Below are 19,581 nucleotides of genomic sequence, written 5' to 3' on the forward strand. Positions count from 1 at the left end.
TCACGGTTTGATTTTTCACTCTTTTTATGAAGTCCTTTGATGTTCAAAGTTCCTAATTTTACTATATAGCCAACTTATCAGTCTCTTTTTTTTGTGATTTACAATCTAATTTTCTAGGCCTTGATTTCTTTTTGTGTACTTGTTTAGGACTTTGGCTTCTAAATCTGTACATGTTTATCTTTCATCAATTCTGGAAAATACTCTGCTATTAACTGTTCAAATATTGCTTCTCCTTTATTATTTCTATTCTACTCTGAAATTTTGACCAAACTTATTGTACTTCTCTACTTTAACTTCCTTGTCTCTTAATTCTTTCTTTTTTTTTTTTATCTCTTTGTGTCTCTGTGCTCCATTCTGTGCAGTTTCTTGAGGCTTGTCTTCACCTCCACATATCTTATTGTTTAACCCATTTATTGAGTTTCTATTTTAATTTTTTATTTCTGAACGTTCTCTTTTTGTTTTCAAATCAGCATAGCTATTTCTGATAGTTTCTTGTTACTGATAATATATTTTAAACACTCTTATTTCTTTAAACACTTTATATTATTTATATTTGCTATCTGATAATTCCTATAGCTTCTATATGTATGGGTCTGATTCTGTTGTTCAACAGAACACTGCTCCTGGTAACTTCTTTCCTTGTAGATAGATATGCATTAGGCATATTAAACCAGTACTCTTCAAACTGGGGGGTACAAATAATTCTAAAGGAGTCAGTTTTCCAATTCTTAATTTTCATGTTTTACTTCCTAAAATTGATCTTTGTGACAAAGTTCCTGTGGTCAGGGTAGCAAAGTAATGTAGTATGCTGCTAATTTTTTCTCACATCCTGTTCACAATTGTCCTTTCCCTACTTCAATGAAGAAAGGCATACTCTCACATATCTGGAGTATTTTTATGGTGTATTTCTTTGAAGGAAAAGGTGAAAAATCTTCCTAGGTGTCCAGAAGAAAGAGAGAATTTCAATTACTGTTGTTACTGAAGCCTCCATTATTTAAGGGATTAGGTACAGCTTCCTGTCTTTCCATATCTTATATGGAAGAAAATCTATCAGAGCAAAGTATAAGCCTTTATTTGAAAATGCTGGGAATGAAAGTTTCCAAAAGAGTGTGCAAAAATGTGGAACTTTGTATGAGGGGGATACAGGGAGTCACCTAGAGTTTGTCTCTTCAGGAGCAGTTGGTCAAGAATGGATCTCAGAAGAGGGAGGAATTGTTATAGGGCATTAGCAGCCATTGTTTGATCATTTTGGATTTTATTAAGGAGGTGAGGAGTAACAATTTGAGGCCAAGGTCATGTTGCAAGAGGGTGTGGGGAGGATTAGCTAGACATGGAAGGGCTACAATGGAAAATACTCTTTCCAGGTCCCTATATCTGTTAAGGGTACTGTCTCATGTTAAAAACTGTTTTGTATTACAGTGTTCTGAATTCCCAAAATGATAAAAATTTTAATTAGATGACCTTACCTCTTCATTCCCTGTTCATTATTAAAGAATATCATCCCTGAGTTAAATACAAAAGAGAAATTAACTAAAGGTGGCAATCCCTTATTCCATCCAAACAAGGAGCTCCTGTAAGCTTCTGCAATTTATTGCTGTTTTAAAATTAGAATTCAGAAGTGAGATTGGGGATATGGGTTGACTTTCCCATTGGAAAATTAAGTCATATTTTTTCTGAAAAAGTCAACCTCATTTGGCTGATTGGTTTGGAGTTAACAACTGCCTTTGCCATTTATCCAGTATAGTAGACATTTTCCTTAAACTAAATCAGCTAAAATCTTCAGCTTTGCAGTCTTCTGTTTTGTTTTTTTCAGAAGTACATTTAAAATGGGTGATAAGATAAAATTATTTTTCAGTTTTCTCTTCTGTGTCCTGCCATAAATAAGAAGGATCTGATTGGAAGAAAATGATGAATCTTTGTAATATCCTTTTTGTGTACATCATAAGGATTGAGAAAATGAAAAATTGTAATGATGGAGTAACAAATCCCTTCCTAATTTTTAAACAATTTTTGCAGCAAACCTAATTGACTTGTCAGACAAGAAATTATTAAAAATATTATTTGATGATAGGTGATTATATGGTTTTTAGCCTATAACCAAGAAGGAATTTAAGGAATTCCGTAATTTTGCTGTGACAAAACTTCCATTGTCATTTGTTTCTTTATGTGAATGAAGTTTTTCCCATGTTAAATTCATAAAAATGAAAGTAGGATTACAATTCTGATACTCTGGTTCATAGGACAACAAATCATATTCAGATATTTAACTCATAAGATCCATTGCTAATAAAATTTTACTTTTCATATATAACAATTATTGAACTATGTAATATTTTTGTTGTTTTGATCAATTATGCATTACAATAATTGCACAGACTCAATTCTAGAAGAAAATTTTAACCACCTTCACAGGAAATTTTGTAAAAATTTAAATTTTAATTTTTATGTACTTTTTGTTGCAGAGAAATAGTATGATAGAATAATCAAGTAAGGACTTTTGAGCATGCAAATACATTCTTTTATAGTGAAATTCTATAGGCAAAGTAAATGGAAATATGAATTACCAGAGAAAGGAACAATGTAACATTTCTGACTCTTAAAAAAGAGCTTTTTATATTTTAAAATAGATTATGATAGATATCAAGTTGCTATGATATTTAAATTTAAAAGATTGATATAATTTGTAGTGTCAATATTTGATGTACTATGGAAATCACATTTTTTATACTCATTTAAACTTCTGGTGAAAAGGTATAGATGTCAATTTAAACATGTATTAAGGGATACATTTCTATAATCTTGGAACAAATAAGGATTTAATGAATTCCAACAACAGGGAACAATTTTTTTATGAGAAAAAATTTCAAGATTATTTTACTAAACAACTTCTAGATTCATAAAAGCTCCATATTCTTTTGTACTTCAGGAATTTTATATGTGCTGCCCTCTGCCTGGAATCCCGTTGCATTCCTCTTAATTTGACTAATTTACTGGTTATGTACAAACTTAACTTCTTACAGGTTGCTTTTCGTGACCTCCATAGAATGGTCTAGAAATTATTCCTTTGAGCCCCTCATCTTATCACATTGTGTTATAAACATCTGTTTACCTTTCAGTCTTCTTGATTCTTCTAGAAGACAGGGAATGATATCTTGTCTTCTTTCACCTGGCACATAAATGGGATTTATAAATTCTTAATGAATTTCTTCTCTCTAAATAGTATTAATATTCCACTAGAATGTAAACTCTGTGAGAGCAAGAAGTATGTCTTCTGTTGATAATCATCAACTCTCTAACTCCTAATTCAGTACCTAAGACATGGTAGATATCTGTATATTTTATCTGTTGATTGAATAAATGAACCATATAGTAGTTTATAGCTTTTTAAGATGCTGTCACTAATCAGGAAGGAAATGTAATGGAAAGAATCCTAATGCTATGTATTTTATCACTTACTACCTTATTATGTTTATAATGTTTTAGATTAAGCCATAGGTCATATTATCATGATATGCACATTGTGCCTTCTCCTTTCTAGTACTTATGATTTCCAAAAATGATTTCTTTCTAACCTTAATGGGAATTCTTTTAAAATTTTGTCATTTTTAAAAATTATTTTAATATTCCTATATTCTAAATAAGAATAGGTCTTTTGTTTTCTTTTTAAGTCAGGAATGAATGTTGAAATAATGTGTATCAAATTATTAATACTTTTTTGGCTATGTATGGAAGTGCTAACAGTCTTATTGTTTACTTTGAACTTTTTAATGTAATAAGTAGTAGTAGAATAGTAAATTTTCTCATCTTTGAAACATCCCTCCATTTCTGGAAAGAATCCTTTTTTGTTGTTGTTGTTGTTGTTGTTGTTGTTGAGACAGAGTCTCACTTTGTTGCCCAGGCTAGAGTGAGTGCCCTGGCATCAGCTTAGCTCACAGCAACCTCAGACTCCTCGGCTTAAGCGATCCTACTGCCTCAGCCTCCCAAGTAGCTGGGACTACAGGTATGCGCCACTATGCCCGGCTAATTTTTTCTATATAGATTTTTAGTTGTCCATATAATTTCTTTCTATTTTTAGTAGAGACGGGGTCTCGCTCTTGCTCAGGCTGGTCTCGAACTCCTGACCTCGAGCAATCCACCGGCCTCGGCCTCCCAGAGTGCTAGGATTACAGGCATGAGCCACCGCGCCCGGCCTAGAATCCCATTTTTTTTTTTAAGTAAACTTTTTCTTTTGAGATAATTCTACATCCATATGTAATTGTAAGAAATAATACAGAAAGATCCTGTGTTCCCTTTACCCAGTGTCCCCTAATGGTAATATATTCCAAAACTGTGATACAGTGTCACAACCAGAATATTGACATTGATACACTCCACCAGTCTTATTCAGAGCTTCCCAGTTTGACATCTGTTTGTGTTTGTGTGTATATATATTTAGTCCTAAACAGTTTTGTCAAGTGTAGGTTCCTGTACCCATCATCATAGTCAAGATAGAGAATAGTGAATAGGGATCTGTCTCAGTGCCCTTTTATAACCACACCTACCTGCCCCCACCACCTCTCCCTCATCTCCTGGTAGCCACTAATCTGTTGTCCATTTGTAAAATTTTATCATTTAAAAAATGTTATATAATGAAATCATACATTATAAAAGTTCCTGGGGTTGGCTTTTTTTCCCCTAGTGTAATTCTCTGGAGAGTCATCCAAGTGTGTTTCTTTTGCTCAGTATTATTCCATGGTGTGTATTTACTACAGTTTAATAATTTAACCATTAAAGGACATTTGGGTTGTTTCCAATTTATAACAATTATGAATAAAGCTAATATGTTCATATACAGTTTTTGTGTGAACCTAAGTTTTCGTTTCTCTGGGATAAATGCCCCAAAGTGCAATTGCTGGATCATATGGTAATTGCATGTTTAGCTTCGTAAGAAGGAAACTGACAACTGTTTACCAGAGTGGCTATACCATTTTACACCCCCATTGTCGACATGTAAATGACGAGTGACCCAATTTCTCTGTATTCTTGCCAGTATTTTTTGTGTCTCTATTTTTTATTTTGGTCATCTTTAATAGGTACAGTGACATCTCATTATGGTTTTAATTTTTATTTCCCTGATGGCTAATTAAGTTGAACATCTTTTTGTGTGCTTATTTACCATATGCATATCATCTTCAGTGAAATGTTTTGCCCATTTTTTTTATCATTGAGTTTTGAGACTTCTTAATATATTTAAGGTACTAGTCTTTTGTCAGATATGTGTTTTGCAAATAATTTCTCCCAGTCTGTAGCTTGTCTTCTGGTCTTCATAACAGGGTCTATTTTGATGGTGTCTAGCTTATCAGTTTTTCTTTTCTTATATCATGCTTTTGGTGTCAAGTCTATATAATTGCGTATTTTTCTTAATGTCCTAGTCTGTTTTGTTTGCTCTCTTGTTTCCCCTGCCACAAAAATGTTACTGAGATTGGTTCAGCCTTTTCTTTTAAGGTGTTCTCATTTTGAGATTTTTGATAACAATGTTATGCTGGTTTCCTAAATATTGTTGAGAAAATTGCTTCTCTTTTCTCAAATGTAAGTTAAGTTAAAGGCAGCAGATTTCTCTCTCTTTAGGTTAAAAAAAGTCATTGATAAAGCAGAACTTTGTGCTTTGTGGAAGTTCTTTGATATATTTCTCAATTTTTTTCCATTAAAAAATGTCTACTTGAGCCAATGTTGATATATTAAGGTTTTGTAGAATATCTTTCATTTCTGACATATTTTCAAATTTATTAGCTGGAAATTAAAAACTTAACCTTTCCTTTCTTCCCTTGTATCTCACACTCAGTCAGTCATCACAGTTTCATACCTTCCTTGCCTTATACCTAAGCCATTGTCATAGCTTCCCAGCTTTTGCTTCCAACATGTAATATCTGTTGCCACTAGAAAGATCTGTTTCAAATGCTTAGTAAAAAAAAGAAAAACAGAGTAAATGATGAAGTAAACTGTGAATATTTAGAAATTCTATATGACATGAACAGTACAAATTAATTTAGTACATTAGGAAAAAATATTTCCAGTAAACAAGAGACAAGGGCCAGTATCCCTGATATATAAATATAAACACTCATACAAATCTTTTTTAAAAAAGTAAGATCCTGATAGATAAAGAATATGAACATACAACTACTTAGGGAGGGAATGCTAATTATTAACATTCAGCTTAGTTAGTAATAAATGTAAATTAAAATGGCATACCAATTTTTGACTGTAAAATTATGACTCAGTGCAAATGAGTATGTGGTAAAATTTTTGCTGACATGTCTGTGTAAATTGATACAAAGTTTTGGAAAGCATTTTGGCAAAATGTAAAATTTCTGTAATTCAGTAATTTCAGTTTTGGAAAACTTGTGTTTGGGAAGTAATCACAAATACAGTAAAAACTTTATGGAGAATTTTCTGAATGATTGTTTATACATTTGAGATAAACTGAAAATGACCTAAATATATATCATTGTGGAAATGGTTAAGTAAATAGGTTATATCCACTGGATGGAAAGTAATGCAATTGTTTAAAAATTATAAAGCATCTTTTATAACATGAAGAAAAGTTATATGAAAGTGCAGGATACAAAATCAAACAACCCCATCAATAAATGGGCAAAGGACATGAACAGAAACTTTCCAAAAGAAGACAGAATAATGGCCAGCAAACATTTAAAAAAAATGCTCAACATCACTAATGATTAGGGAAATGCAAATCAAAACCGCAGTGAGATAGCACCTAACTCCAGTGGGAACGGCCTTTATCAAAAAGTGCCAAAACAGCAAATGCTGGCGAGGATGTGGAGAGATAGGAACACTCTTACACTGCTGTTGGTACTGCAAATTAGTACAACCTATGTGGAAAATCATTTGGAGATACCCCAAAGAGCTAAAAATAGAAATACCATTTGATCCAGCAATAGCACTACTAGGCATCTACCCAAAAGAACAAAAGACATTCTGTAATAAAGACATCTGCACTCACATGTTTATGGCAACACAATTCACTATTGCAAGGATGTGTAAACAACCCAAGTGCCCTTCAATCCATGACTGGATTAATAAAATATGGTATATGTATACAATGGAATACTACTCAATTACAAAAACAATGATGATCTAGCACCTCTTATATTATCCTGGATAGAGCTTGAGCCCATCCTCCACAGTGAGGTATCACAAGAATGGAAGAATAAGCACCACGTGTACTCACCATCAAATTGGCACTAACTGATCAACACTAAGGTGCTCACATGGTAGTAATATTCATTGGGGGTTGGGGGTGTGGGGGTGGGTGAACTCACAACTAATGGATGCAGTGAGCATTATATGGGGGAAGAGCTCTAATCCTGGCTTGGGTGAAACAAAGTCATAACGTAACCAAAATGTTTGTACCCCCATAATATCCTGAAATAAAAAGAAAAAAATTATTTACACACAGATCCATATTTATATCTGAAAAAATATGTGTTTTCAGTGGCCCCTCATAATTTGAATCTGAATCATGTTTTGTAGTTATAATCAAACTGAATTTCATTCTGTTCCTGGAACTTTTCATACTTTCCTCTGTAAGCCATCTAACATTCTATTCTCTCCACCTGACACCACATCCACTCCATGTTTATCTTTAAGGTCCTAGCTTGAATGCCACTTTTTATGGGAAGTCTTCTCTTAAACCCCTTAGTTTTTAGGTACTTTTTGTCTTATGTGCCATGTATGGCTTTACCTTAATTGCTATTTCGTTTGCCTTTCTCTTCCGGACCTTAAACTTAGGAAGGCTTTGCTCAGTGCTGGGTGCTCTTTATTCATTTACTGTGCCTGGTAGTGCTTGGCCAGTAGAGAGATTTACATAATAAAGAGTAGGTACTCAAAACATGTTTGCTAAATTGACATAAATTTTAAGGTAGTTGTGGTCCCCATAAGGAATTATGGCCATATAGTTGTCACCTAAGAACCCAAACAACTAACATTCATGTAGCCATTGGCATTTGTGACAATCCTTTCCTTCAGTATAGGATATCTGATTTGATCCTCACAGTCATCCTGGCCCTTCTGTTACTTAGTGATAAAACCAGGACCTTCATGACAGATGTTGGATGAGAAATGGTTGAATGAAAAATTGTGCTAGTAGCTAGTAATTAGTGAACCAGTTATTGAGTGAGCAGCAGAATGAGTGAAGAGAAAGGGACTAGTTAAATTAGTGACAAATGAAAGCCGGCAAAAAGCCAATGAAAGAATCTGGGAGATTCCTGAATGGAGAGTGGAAATGAGGGACAGGCTTTCTGTTGAGCTCTGGATGTCCCTTTTTTTCTTTAATGAAGCCAGAACATATTTGAATCCCTACTAAAAGCAGGTACTATTTGATAAATATTTTGATTTTGCCAGTTTTGCTGTAGATAAAGCTAAATCCAGAAAGATCTTTCCTTCCTTTTTAAGTTTGCTGTAAGTAACTAAATGGAAAAAGTTCAGGTTTGTTTTTTTTTAAGTTCCTCTAGGGGGTGACATTGTAAAATTAATAGACTTTCAATGAATGTGTATAAATGTTCTTGAGAGCCTTCATTTGCTTATATGATCATAGGAAAATTAAATACAGTACAGTTGTTCAGGAAGTTGTAAATGCATACGGTTATTTCAGTTCTGAGATGTGACAGGACATACAAGTAGAAAATGTTAATTTAGTTTAAATGAAAGGTAAATAATAATATTGGATTTCTTTGTTGATAGATGGTAAGTCATATGGATATTAGCATTAATAATCAGTTGCCCATTATTATTTTATTGTTGTTAATCACACAGAAATGGGATTTTTAAAAGGCAGTCAGACAAGCTTGATGAAGTCAAAAAGGAAAAGCAGTCCTCCTTTGCTGGTTTCTGAATATGATAAATTGGTATCCATAGCTCTGTTGTCTGAGTATTTATTTTTTAATTATAAGATGACTCAGGATACTTTACTATAGCAATGACAGGTTAATAATAAAAATGTACATAAGGTTGGACCACTGATTTATCCAGTAGCATTCCATTTGTCTTGTTTGTTTTGATGAACATACAGGCACACATGCATTTTATTTTATAAAATAAAATTTTATAGTCATTTTAAATGACTTAAAAATGACTTTAAAAAGTCATTTTAACAGTTACTCTTTTATGAGTAAAGTAAATGGTTTCATTTTGCAGCTCTTCAGGAGAAAAGCTATGAAGTTGAAGGGACGGGGTCTGTGGAGTCAAATGATACATTCTTAACTTTCATTTCTTTCTTTGGCACCTTTGTATGTTTTCACATCTTTGATAAGGTTTATTTTTTATGACAATTACGCATCTTTGATAAGGTTTAATCGTTAAAAGCAGAAGCTTACATACTCTTCAGCAGCATAGGATTACATGTAATAGGTTTCAGTAACTAATGCTTGATAAGTTCTTGCTTTCACTCAAATTCAACATTGGGCTATGTTGTCATTTTTATGCTTTTTATTTTTCTGTGACTTTTCATGGTTTTTGTTTTTAGGTTTTTAGGTGGTGTTTTTAAACCACAATTCAATATTGTTTCTCTTTGGAAACAATGTTGACATCTTAGAGGAGCAATTCTTTGTTGTCAGGACTGTCCAGTGCATTTCAGATTATCATTGTTCTAAATGGTAATAGTCCCTTCAGACATTGCATTAACAAATACAAAATACAAAGTAAATAAATAATAAGCCTTCATATTTTTCTGGCTTTCTCAAGTGTCAGTATCATTGTTGCCACCCTTGAGAAATGTTGATCTAAATGACACACGTTCATTATAGACAAATTGGAATGTATAGGAAAGTATAAAGTAAGCACACAGTTTCCCACTTAAAATCACCACTGTTAACATTTGCCACATTTTCCATTCAGTTTTCTTTGTTGGGCATCATTTTCTTGAAGTAATTAAAATTTAAAATTATATAAGCATTCATAATGTTCTGTAACTGCAAGTGCTACCTAGTCTCCTTGGGTTTCAGTTTCTTTTGAGGAAAAAAAAAATAAGCTAACAAATGATTGGAGCAATAAGATTCTTATCAGATTAAGATTTGCTTAGTCTATGATGATCACAGATTGAGTAAACAGCCACCATATGAAGAGAAAAAAATACAGTAGCCCCCCCTTATCCATGGGGGAGACGTTCCAGGCCCCCCAGTGGATGCCTGAAACCGTAGCAAAAACCAAGCCCTGTATGTACTATTTTTTTCCTAGATGTACATACCGATAAAGTATAATTTCTAAATTGGGCACAGTAAGAGATTAACAATACTAACAAATTATAACAAATACTGTTTAAAAGTTATGTGCTTACCATTTCCAAGATTGCCCTGTGGTCCGAGATGGATACTAGAGTTTCAGTCATCTAGTGTTTTTATTCTAGATAGCAGAGAGGAGAAAAGGGAGGTCAGTAAGCTCTTTCCCCTGTTGTCATTCCTCTTTTTAAGAAGACTTTCCAGAAGTCTCTCCCAACAGTTTCTGGTTACATGATATTAGTCTTAGCTACATGACCGTATTTTGTATTTTGCTTGAAAAACACTGGAAAATGTACTGTTTTGGCTGGGTACCTTACAACCCCTTGATAATATATAGGGGCTTTCCAACCCCAAGGAGGAATGTGAGAGAATTTGTTTTTAAAAATCACCACTCGAGAGGACTGCAAACATAAATTGTTTCTTCAAGTGACATCAGGTTTTAGTTAAGAGGAAGAAGGAGAAGGAATCTGAGAAGATGTAGGGGAGAATGTTGACACTAAAGCAGTAGTTCCAGGGGATTTTGATACAAGGGATAGGAGTGAGGGGAGAGGTATGAGCTAGGGTGGGGCAAAAAAATATAGTTCATAGTTGGGAGGAGTGAGGATGCAGTAGAGCAGCCATCCTGGACCTTTTGATCACCCATCCACGTAAGCTAAAAAAGACATTGAACACAAATCGTCAGTATATTATGTGAATTATTTATGAATTATATTTACATATCAATATACTAGTACTATAAGAGATATATAAAAATAGAAATTTTTAAAGAATGAGATAAAAATATCAATAGAATCTAATATTTTCTTTCCATACTCACACCAATTGTTTTGCTGATCCCTGGGATCAAATGGGTCTCAAAGGCCTCAGCTTCTATCTAGCTTAGGGTGTTGTCTCTCTTAGGGATAATCTGAACACCTGGCATGGAACTGTTCCCTACTTGAAGCCTTCCTCTTAAAAATAAAAGCAAGGGCACTTAACGTTCTTCAGGAAATTTTGGCAATACGGTAAGACATCATAAAATTAAATTTGGAGGAAGAAAAAGCATATTATCATTTATAGATATCATCATGTAAGGCGACAGCATTTGATCTGAGATCTCAGCAAAGTCAAATAGCCAGGAAATATAAAAAGTAAAAATATATTAAAGAAGGAACCACAAATTATTAGAGAGAAGAAATTATTAAATGATTTTGAAGCAGGTGCCAGTAACTGGATGAAATGTACATTAGATTATAGGATTAAGTTTGAAAAAATAAAATGTAGGAAAAACTAGAAAAATCATATAACTGAATATCAAGGCCAAGTTTCTAGAGATAAAAGATCTTTCCAAGCTTAGAATTGGTGGGGGAAGAGTCACAAATGGTAGTTTTGAGTACAGAAACATGTTAAGCCTCTATATTTTAAAACAATATTCAAAAATTAAAAGACTGGGCATAATATTTGCACCCAATGTATTTATTATCTAAAGAGGTCAAGTGATACATTTAATAAGAAAAGAAATGCAACAAAAGGTTGGAAGAAAAGACTTGACAACAAAAAGTAAGTGGCTGGGGAATTAGTTTTAAGAAAAAAAAGACCTAAGACAGGCACAGAACTTGGATAACTCAAAAGAAATACGAGTGGTTTGAAAAGGGGAGGGTGTTCAACCCTGCCTTAAGGAGTAGGGGGGCTAACTAAAACTTAATGTAGTCGGCCAGGCGTGGTGGCTCACACCTTAATCCCAGCACTTTGGGAAGCAGGAGGATAGTTTGAGACCAGCCTACACAAAAACATAGTGAGACCCTGTCTCTACAAAAAAAATTTAAAAATTAGCTGGGCATAGTGATGCACACCTGTAGTCCTAGCTACTTAGGAGGCTGAGGCTTAGGATTGCTTGAGCCCAGGAGTTGGAGTCTGCAGTGAACTGTGATCACACCACTGCACTCCAGCCTGGGCAACAGAGCAAGACCTTGTCTCCAAAAAAAAAAAAAAAAAACCAAACCTAGTATAGTCAAAGAGGTAAAGGACCAGGACAACTTGTTAATGAAATATGACTGGTTAAAAGAAAGAGTGAAAAAAAGACAGAAAAATTTGGTTACATTTGTAGTCAAAGCAATGGACATTTAAACTAAATAAGGTACTTTTTTTTGCTTCTCAAATTAGTATGTTTGTGTGTCAGAGTAATCTTCAGTGCTAGCTGGTGTGCAGTGATAGTGCCATGCTTCTACACTGAATAGCAGTGTAAACTCCATTTTTTTCATCTCCTTAACACCTAGATGGATCAGATCCTTAAATTTGATATATAGAAATAAATACACTAATAAATTAAACTTTAAACTCTGCAACATGATATAGCTCTAAGCATTAAAAATTAGTTCCTTCAGATAAAGCCATTAAAATTAGAAACATACACAGATACAATAGATAGGTAATTGTATAATGTATATATTAATACATTTGTAAAGAGGATTTGGTGTCAAGTAAACAATTGAATTGGAAATTCTGAAAATAACTAATTGATATCAAGCCCTGGTACAGAGTTCTTGTAAATAAAACAGGCATAGACCAACAGACTAACAAGCAGGGTAGGCATTATACAGATTGGACCCTATTATCCCAAGGAAACTTAACATATGATAATGAATGATAAAAGTGACATTTAAATCACTGGGACAGAATGAACTGTTCTTTCATTCATGTATGTATCTATTCAGAAAATGTTTATTGAGGGCCAAGCACTATCCTAGATGCCAAGGATACATCAAGCAAACCTAAATAGACTAAAATCCCCATCATGGAGTTGGAATTCTAGTTGGGGTAGAGATAGAGGATTAATAAATAGAAGATGGTTACGTGCTCAAGAGAAAAGTAAAACAAGGAAGAGAAATGGTGTTCACAAGATTGCATTTGAGGGAGAAGTTATGTCCCTGCTTCATACTGTATAAAGAATTGCTGAAGGTCAATTGGTTAAAAAGCAAACCAATTTGGCAGAAGACTTTTTTCTTTTGTTTTTATAACTACTCCTAATTCCTAAAAAAGAATGGAAAGCTATCCAGTAAGTATATAATACCTGTTTAGTAGTTGGGAAAATGGAAAATCAAACAGTGGCATATCACTTTCAATCCTCAGATTGACAGAAATTTAAGTTTCATAATACCAATTTTTTGTGAGTTTAGGGAAATGGGTGCTTACATATATTGCTATAGATAAATGGAGGTTAATTTAAGGGTAGCTCTCAAAAGGAAAATGGTACACATACTACGACTCAGAAATTTCACCTGTTGGTATCTACCCCACAGTACTCTTGGATTATACACAAGGAGATATGGTAGAGCAACATTATTTATAATGAACATTGGAGAGCTGCCTAACGTGTTTTAGTTAGAATGATGCATCCATCCAGTGGAATACTAGTGCTGACACAGATCTCTAGGACATACTGTTGAATGTAAGAGTTAAATTATATACATTATATGTACATATCAATGGTAATAGCAGTTACCACAAAAACTGTCCACAGCTCTTGTCACTGGGAAAGCTATTAAGATTGTGCTATTAGTCAAAGAGTTGTTTGTCTTTAATCATATTTCAGTTGTTTTTATTAATTTTTTAAAGAGAAGATAATTTAAGAGGGAGTATGCATAATATGACTGTAATTTCACTTATAAACCTTAGTTCAAGTCTCATTTCCCACTATTTCAGCCCATTTTGTATGTTTATCAGTATCACTTGTCTGGCATTTGGCAAGTGCCCTTGTACGTATGGTGGTTTTTCTATGTGCCCTGACCTAGCAGTTCAGTTGTAGGTCCCTTTGACAGCTTGGGGTCTACCTAGTCCTTTTTGTAAAAACATAATGCCAATGGAAAGGGGCCCTACTTGTTAAAAATTTTTTATCATCATGGATCTCTTGCATTCTTTGGGTATTTTTATGTTCTTTATAAATAAAATCCATAGTAAATCAAGTTTTATTTCCAAATTTACTTAAATTTTAAATTATTAGGCAAAACATATTTTAAACATTCAGTCATAGAAAAGGATGTTTAAATTTTAAATTGTTCAAATCACCTCATTTTTTTTTGTAGGTCGTTTATATGCTATGCAGACTGGAATGAAGATTGACAGTAAAACTCCTGAATGTCGTAAATTTTTATCAAAGCTAATGGATCAGTTAGAAGCTGTAAGTTAAACACTCAAAGTTTATTTTCTGGTTATGTTTAAAATACCATTTTATTCATTTGTGTGTGTATGTGTGTGTGTGTGCATGTGTGTTGTCATTTTAGCTCTTTTCCTGGGCAACAATCAGTAATGCCATTATATTTGGGGAAAAACTAGACACTTTTTTTTTTTATTTATGCCATACTGCCAGAGGAGTTGTTAAGTACAAATTAAAGTAGGTTCAGATATCTTTGCATATGCTATCATATCTTGTTCCACATTATTATAGATGGCCTCTGAGTCATATTTTCATAAGTGACTCTTTCTGACCTTTCCCCATGCAGTCACATAGGTGATTTATTTGAAAATTCTTAAATACCTCTTATTATAATGAAGTGGACCGTTCTTTTAGTGAAAGGAAAGATGGAGGAAATGATACCAATTGTTTATCCTCTCTCTTCCCTCTCTGGGTCCTAGGGCAAGATATTCTTATGGTACGGGCATCCTTCCCTCCTAGCATTAATGTGGTAGGTAATGAGTCACCCTCTTAAACCTGATGTAACTTCACAGGTCACTGTAGAGGTGCCTATTAAGGGAAAATTGAATGGGTGGGATTGCGTGTCGGTGCATAAAGAAGACGGTGCTAGCCATCCATGTCTCACTTAGTAAATAGGCCTCTGCTCTGTGACACCTGTGCCCAGCCGGTGCTGGTTTCTCTTTTAACAAAGTCAAGGTCTACTCATTAATTCTTCCAAGGCTGTTACCTTAATAGCCATGGCTTACTTTTTATTTGCTTATTTAGTTATGTGACTTGCTCAGGAGAATTGGAAACCTATTTATTGGAGCAATTGCATTATTTAACTTAGAGAAACAAAAGTGAGATATACTAAAAACCAAAATCAAAACATTTATACCTGTCAGTCCAGAGCTTTTTATTGCTTTCATTTACTGTTAGTAAGTTATTATTCAGATCAAGACCTACCCCAAGACAGAACTTCCCTGCCTAGTTGTTTTAAGCAGCCATGGGCAGTAGTGTTCTCTCTCACTGGTGTGGCTCACTAGCGTACTGACCCAGAGCCCGTGTCATCTGCTACTGTTAACCACCCAAGGCGGGCCTGGTGGCACCACTGAGGGAATTCAGCTGTCACTGGAACCTATCTGGCCTTCCACTTCTAATGCTGCTTCTATGAATGCAAGATAAATTTGAGTACTCTCTTTTGGAGGGATGGAGTTGGGGCAGGAGAGAAGATGTTTCTCACACACGGCAATATATTTGTAAAATTCCAACTCCATCAGACATTTTATAGACAATATGTCTTTTTATTAATTTCACAGTACAGCAGTAATAATTAAGATAATAGCTCGTGAATAAGATGAAATTCAAATAGTTTCTTATAAAATGTAAAGCCACATTTATAAAGGGATTCATCAGTAGTTCAAAGTTAAACAGCAGAATAAGTTTATTCCATGGTGACAGCACATCTGTCTGTGCAATAATGTTTGTATTACAGTTTTAAAACTTCAAGTATATTTTATTTTTGCTGCCAGGTATGTTCTGTTGGAGATAAGATGAAGTGGCCTACTCCCACTAAAATTTTTCTAGAAATTAATCCCCGTTTACAAATCATTTTGCAGTTTAGATACAGTAAACTGGCATTGTATGTGGTGCTTTTTTTTCCTTCTGTTTATGTCCAGGATAAGCATAGCCAAAATTAACCTTAAATTCCAGCATTAAAGCTCTTCTGCACCTTAAATTATTCTGTTGTTACTGTAAAGCATTTATTAGTTTTTATGAAAAATCCTGAGGCCTTCTTTAATTTTTTACTAAATTTATATCATCTTTGAAAAAAAGCAATTTTTAAGCAATAGTATGCTTGGATCTGATATTCTAGAAAGTAATTTTATTCCAGTATGACAGTCTAAGTAAAAAGTAGGAACTTTTTTGTTTTTAACTACTTTAAAGTATTGTATGTGTAAGAAAGGACATACAGAATGAAAATCTACACTGTAAGATTGGAAGTATATATTTGTCTAAATTTTAAAAGCTTCCATAATCTGATTCTGAGTTTGCTTTAGAATTAGAATCTTTTTTTATACAACGTGCTCTTAGAGATGCTATTTTAGGACATAATTAACCTTCTCATCTTATTTTTTTTTATATTTGATAGAAGAAATTGAAATGGGAATAAATTAAAATTTTAAGTTAGCTATGCTTAGGAAAGAATTCTCTAATTTCATTTTTAGGATAACTGATAGTGCATTGGATAATATAGCATTATTTTCAAATATTTGTCTGATGCTTCATTCACTGGGTATATTATCTTTTTATTCTTGTTTCTTTTGATCATTAGAGCTAAATTGTACTTTTAGGTTATCATAAGTATTTCTTCAAAGTTTTGTAACCATTGGATTTTGTTTTGAATACATTGCAACTTTCTTTTTTGCAAGATTTGTTTGATACATCTTTTATTGAAATGAATGTAAGATAATTTACTTAAAATGATTATTAGCATTATTTGTGTTTCAGCAGACACTTTTAAGAGTCCAAAATCATGATCTGATTTTATTTTAGCTCAAGAAACAGTTGGGTGATAATGAAGCCATTACTCAAGAAATAGTTGGGTGTGCCCACTTGGAGAATTATGCTCTGAAAATGTTTTTGTATGCAGACAATGAAGATCGTGCTGGGCGATTTCACAAGTATGTAAAGAAAGAAGAAAATAAAAATTATTTTATGAGTTTGGTTACTGTATAACCAGAATTATGTAGTATTCTATAGAGCACTTTCTGATTAATGATTTAGATTTTTTTCTTTTAATTGTAGAGCCTCAGAATGATTTTGAGTTACAAATGCTGGACTTTCTTTTTAGGGAAAATGACTCAAAGAAGAAGTACCCGGGGCAGATTTATTTTCTTAGTAAATATACTTACCCTCATTAGCCATTCCTTAACATTTAGTAAAATCTAAGAGTCGATTTTAGCCATAATCACAGCCTGGCCCAAAGATGTTGATTTTAAAAGTACCCAGCCAGCCAATTCAAATGATTTGTCATTATAATATTTAAATGCAAAGAAATACATTATGGTTTGATATGAATTCAAATTACTATAATTATATTTTCTAAAATCAAAAGCATACAATAAAATCTTGCTGTAGCATGTTTATTTGTAATGTAAATCTTGTTGCTTTCTCCCAATAACAGATTGGGAAAAGGTTTTCATTGTGTTCTTGAAATCTGATTTTATTTAAAATATTGATTTCAGAGTGCTTTTATAAACATTGGAATTTTTTTCTTATAGCTACATGACTAATATTACATTTCAATGTTTTTCATTTAAACTAGACCAGCTCTCTTTTCTCTTACAGAAACATGATTAAGTCCTTCTATACTGCAAGTCTTTTAATAGATGTCATAACAGTATTTGGAGAACTCACTGATGAAGTAAGTGGACATTCTTTATTGCCTTTACTTCCTGAAGATCAGTAAGGTTGTTATTTGTCAGTTTTGTTATTGCATTATTTGTTTAGAGCACAATGTCCATCAGAAATGTAATGCAAGCAAAAAATGTAATTTAAAATTTTTTGTTAGCCACTTTTAAAAAAGTAAAAAGAAACATGGAATTATTTTCTGTTATATATTTTATTTTTGTAGTAAATTCTTTAAATCCAGTTTGAATTTTACACTTTAGCACGTGTGGCTGCTGTATTGGACAGCACAGGTTTAGAATTTGATTTTGTTAAGTGTTCATATATATTGCTAAATCCTGTGTGCTATTAAGTTTCTACACTGTAATTTGATAAACATACTGGAGGCAGAGTCTTTTTAGTACTGTTTTTTCCTATCTCATTCTAGTCAGAGGTCTTGTTGATGATTTATTTCCCTTGTAAAATATATGTGGGACTTGGTGTTTTATAAGATATTTCACATCCATTTCATCAACTTGATTCTTATAGTGACTTTAAGATAAGCAGAGCACATAATTATATATGAGCAGATTGAAACTAAATGACAAACTTACTGCTTTGAGTTCAGTGTTTTCACTGTCGCAGGCTTTACCATACATATGGAAAATTTGTTTTGTGAGTGGGGAAATATTAATCTAGAAAGAGAGAAAAAGAGCTACAAATGAGACTGACACAGGTGTTACATGGGTGATTTGAATACTGTGAGGAAACCGGTTTTCCACAATAGGATTTTTTTCAAACAAAGAGTAGCTCTTAGTAAAGTTCTAAACAAAACGAAGTACAATCTATGTATGAAGTATTTGCATTTTTATAAAAAATTGTGTAGTAAAACTGTAAATAGTTCTTTTTGTTTATATGTAAACTGAAGTTAAGCCCTAGGCTTGATGATTATAAGTAAGGTTTTTGCCAGCATGAAAGTTGTGCAGGACATTTCAAAGTTGCGACCAATGAAGAACAATTTTTTTTTTTATTTTGTATGACTGCCCCTTTTATTTCTGAACATCCCTGGCCCTTGCCCACACAATGCCGGTAGCATTCCCCAGTAACTGAGATAACCATAAACCACCTCAGATATTTTCAGAACACCCTCCAGGCTAGGTATGTGGCAGTGCCCATTGAGAGCCACTGCACTCAAGGATTTTATACTCTTTTACAGAGTAGTATAAGAGAGAACTGAGGTCTGGTGTGTGAAAACCTGAACTGCTTCTCAGTGGGTATTACTTTTTTGTATTTTGATGGCCTTATAGATCCACCTGTTTGGGCCCCCTTTTTCTCCCATCTCCTGTGGTTACTGATCAGATTTGTTTTCTTCTGTTTTACTAGTGTGAGGCAATAGCCTAGATACTTGGGGAGACAGAAATAATGTAAATATGACATTATAGAAAGCTTTGAGTGGTTCAGTGGAGTTTTGGAGAGTACCAGGGAAGTGAAGGAGAGTAATGAGAATTCAGATTAGAAAAGTAAGTCATAAGCCAGATCAGACAGATGACAGAAGGCTTGCAATCTCTGATTAGTGTTTTTGAATAAAGAACTATCCCCCTGGGTGCTTTGCATGATAGGCATCTGTAGAATATACTGGTGTGAAGGGAAACTACAAACCATTTGGCAAAGGAAATTGTTGATGATTACTGTGGACCTTAAGTGAGAGGTGAAGAATCACACACAGTGAGTTGTTTTTGATTTGAGGAAAAAATAATATGTTCAGAC

The 19,581-nt window shown here is 33.5% G+C and overlaps 1 protein-coding gene across 2 annotated transcripts in view; it reads left to right on the plus strand.

Moving 5' to 3' along the window:
• The window catches only part of VTA1 (vesicle trafficking 1), a 50,810-nt gene that overhangs the window by 2,521 nt on the left and 28,708 nt on the right, over positions 1-19,581 (plus strand). For both annotated transcript variants that reach the window (XM_069487864.1, XM_069487865.1), the window contains exons 2-4: positions 14,336-14,430; positions 16,981-17,108; positions 17,776-17,851. In XM_069487864.1, the coding sequence (XP_069343965.1) occupies positions 14,336-14,430; positions 16,981-17,108; positions 17,776-17,851 (299 nt within the window). The remainder of the gene's footprint in view (positions 1-14,335; positions 14,431-16,980; positions 17,109-17,775; positions 17,852-19,581) is intronic.

Source organism: Eulemur rufifrons, chromosome 15, assembly GCF_041146395.1.
Source record: "Eulemur rufifrons isolate Redbay chromosome 15, OSU_ERuf_1, whole genome shotgun sequence".
NCBI lineage: Eukaryota > Metazoa > Chordata > Mammalia > Primates > Lemuridae > Eulemur > Eulemur rufifrons.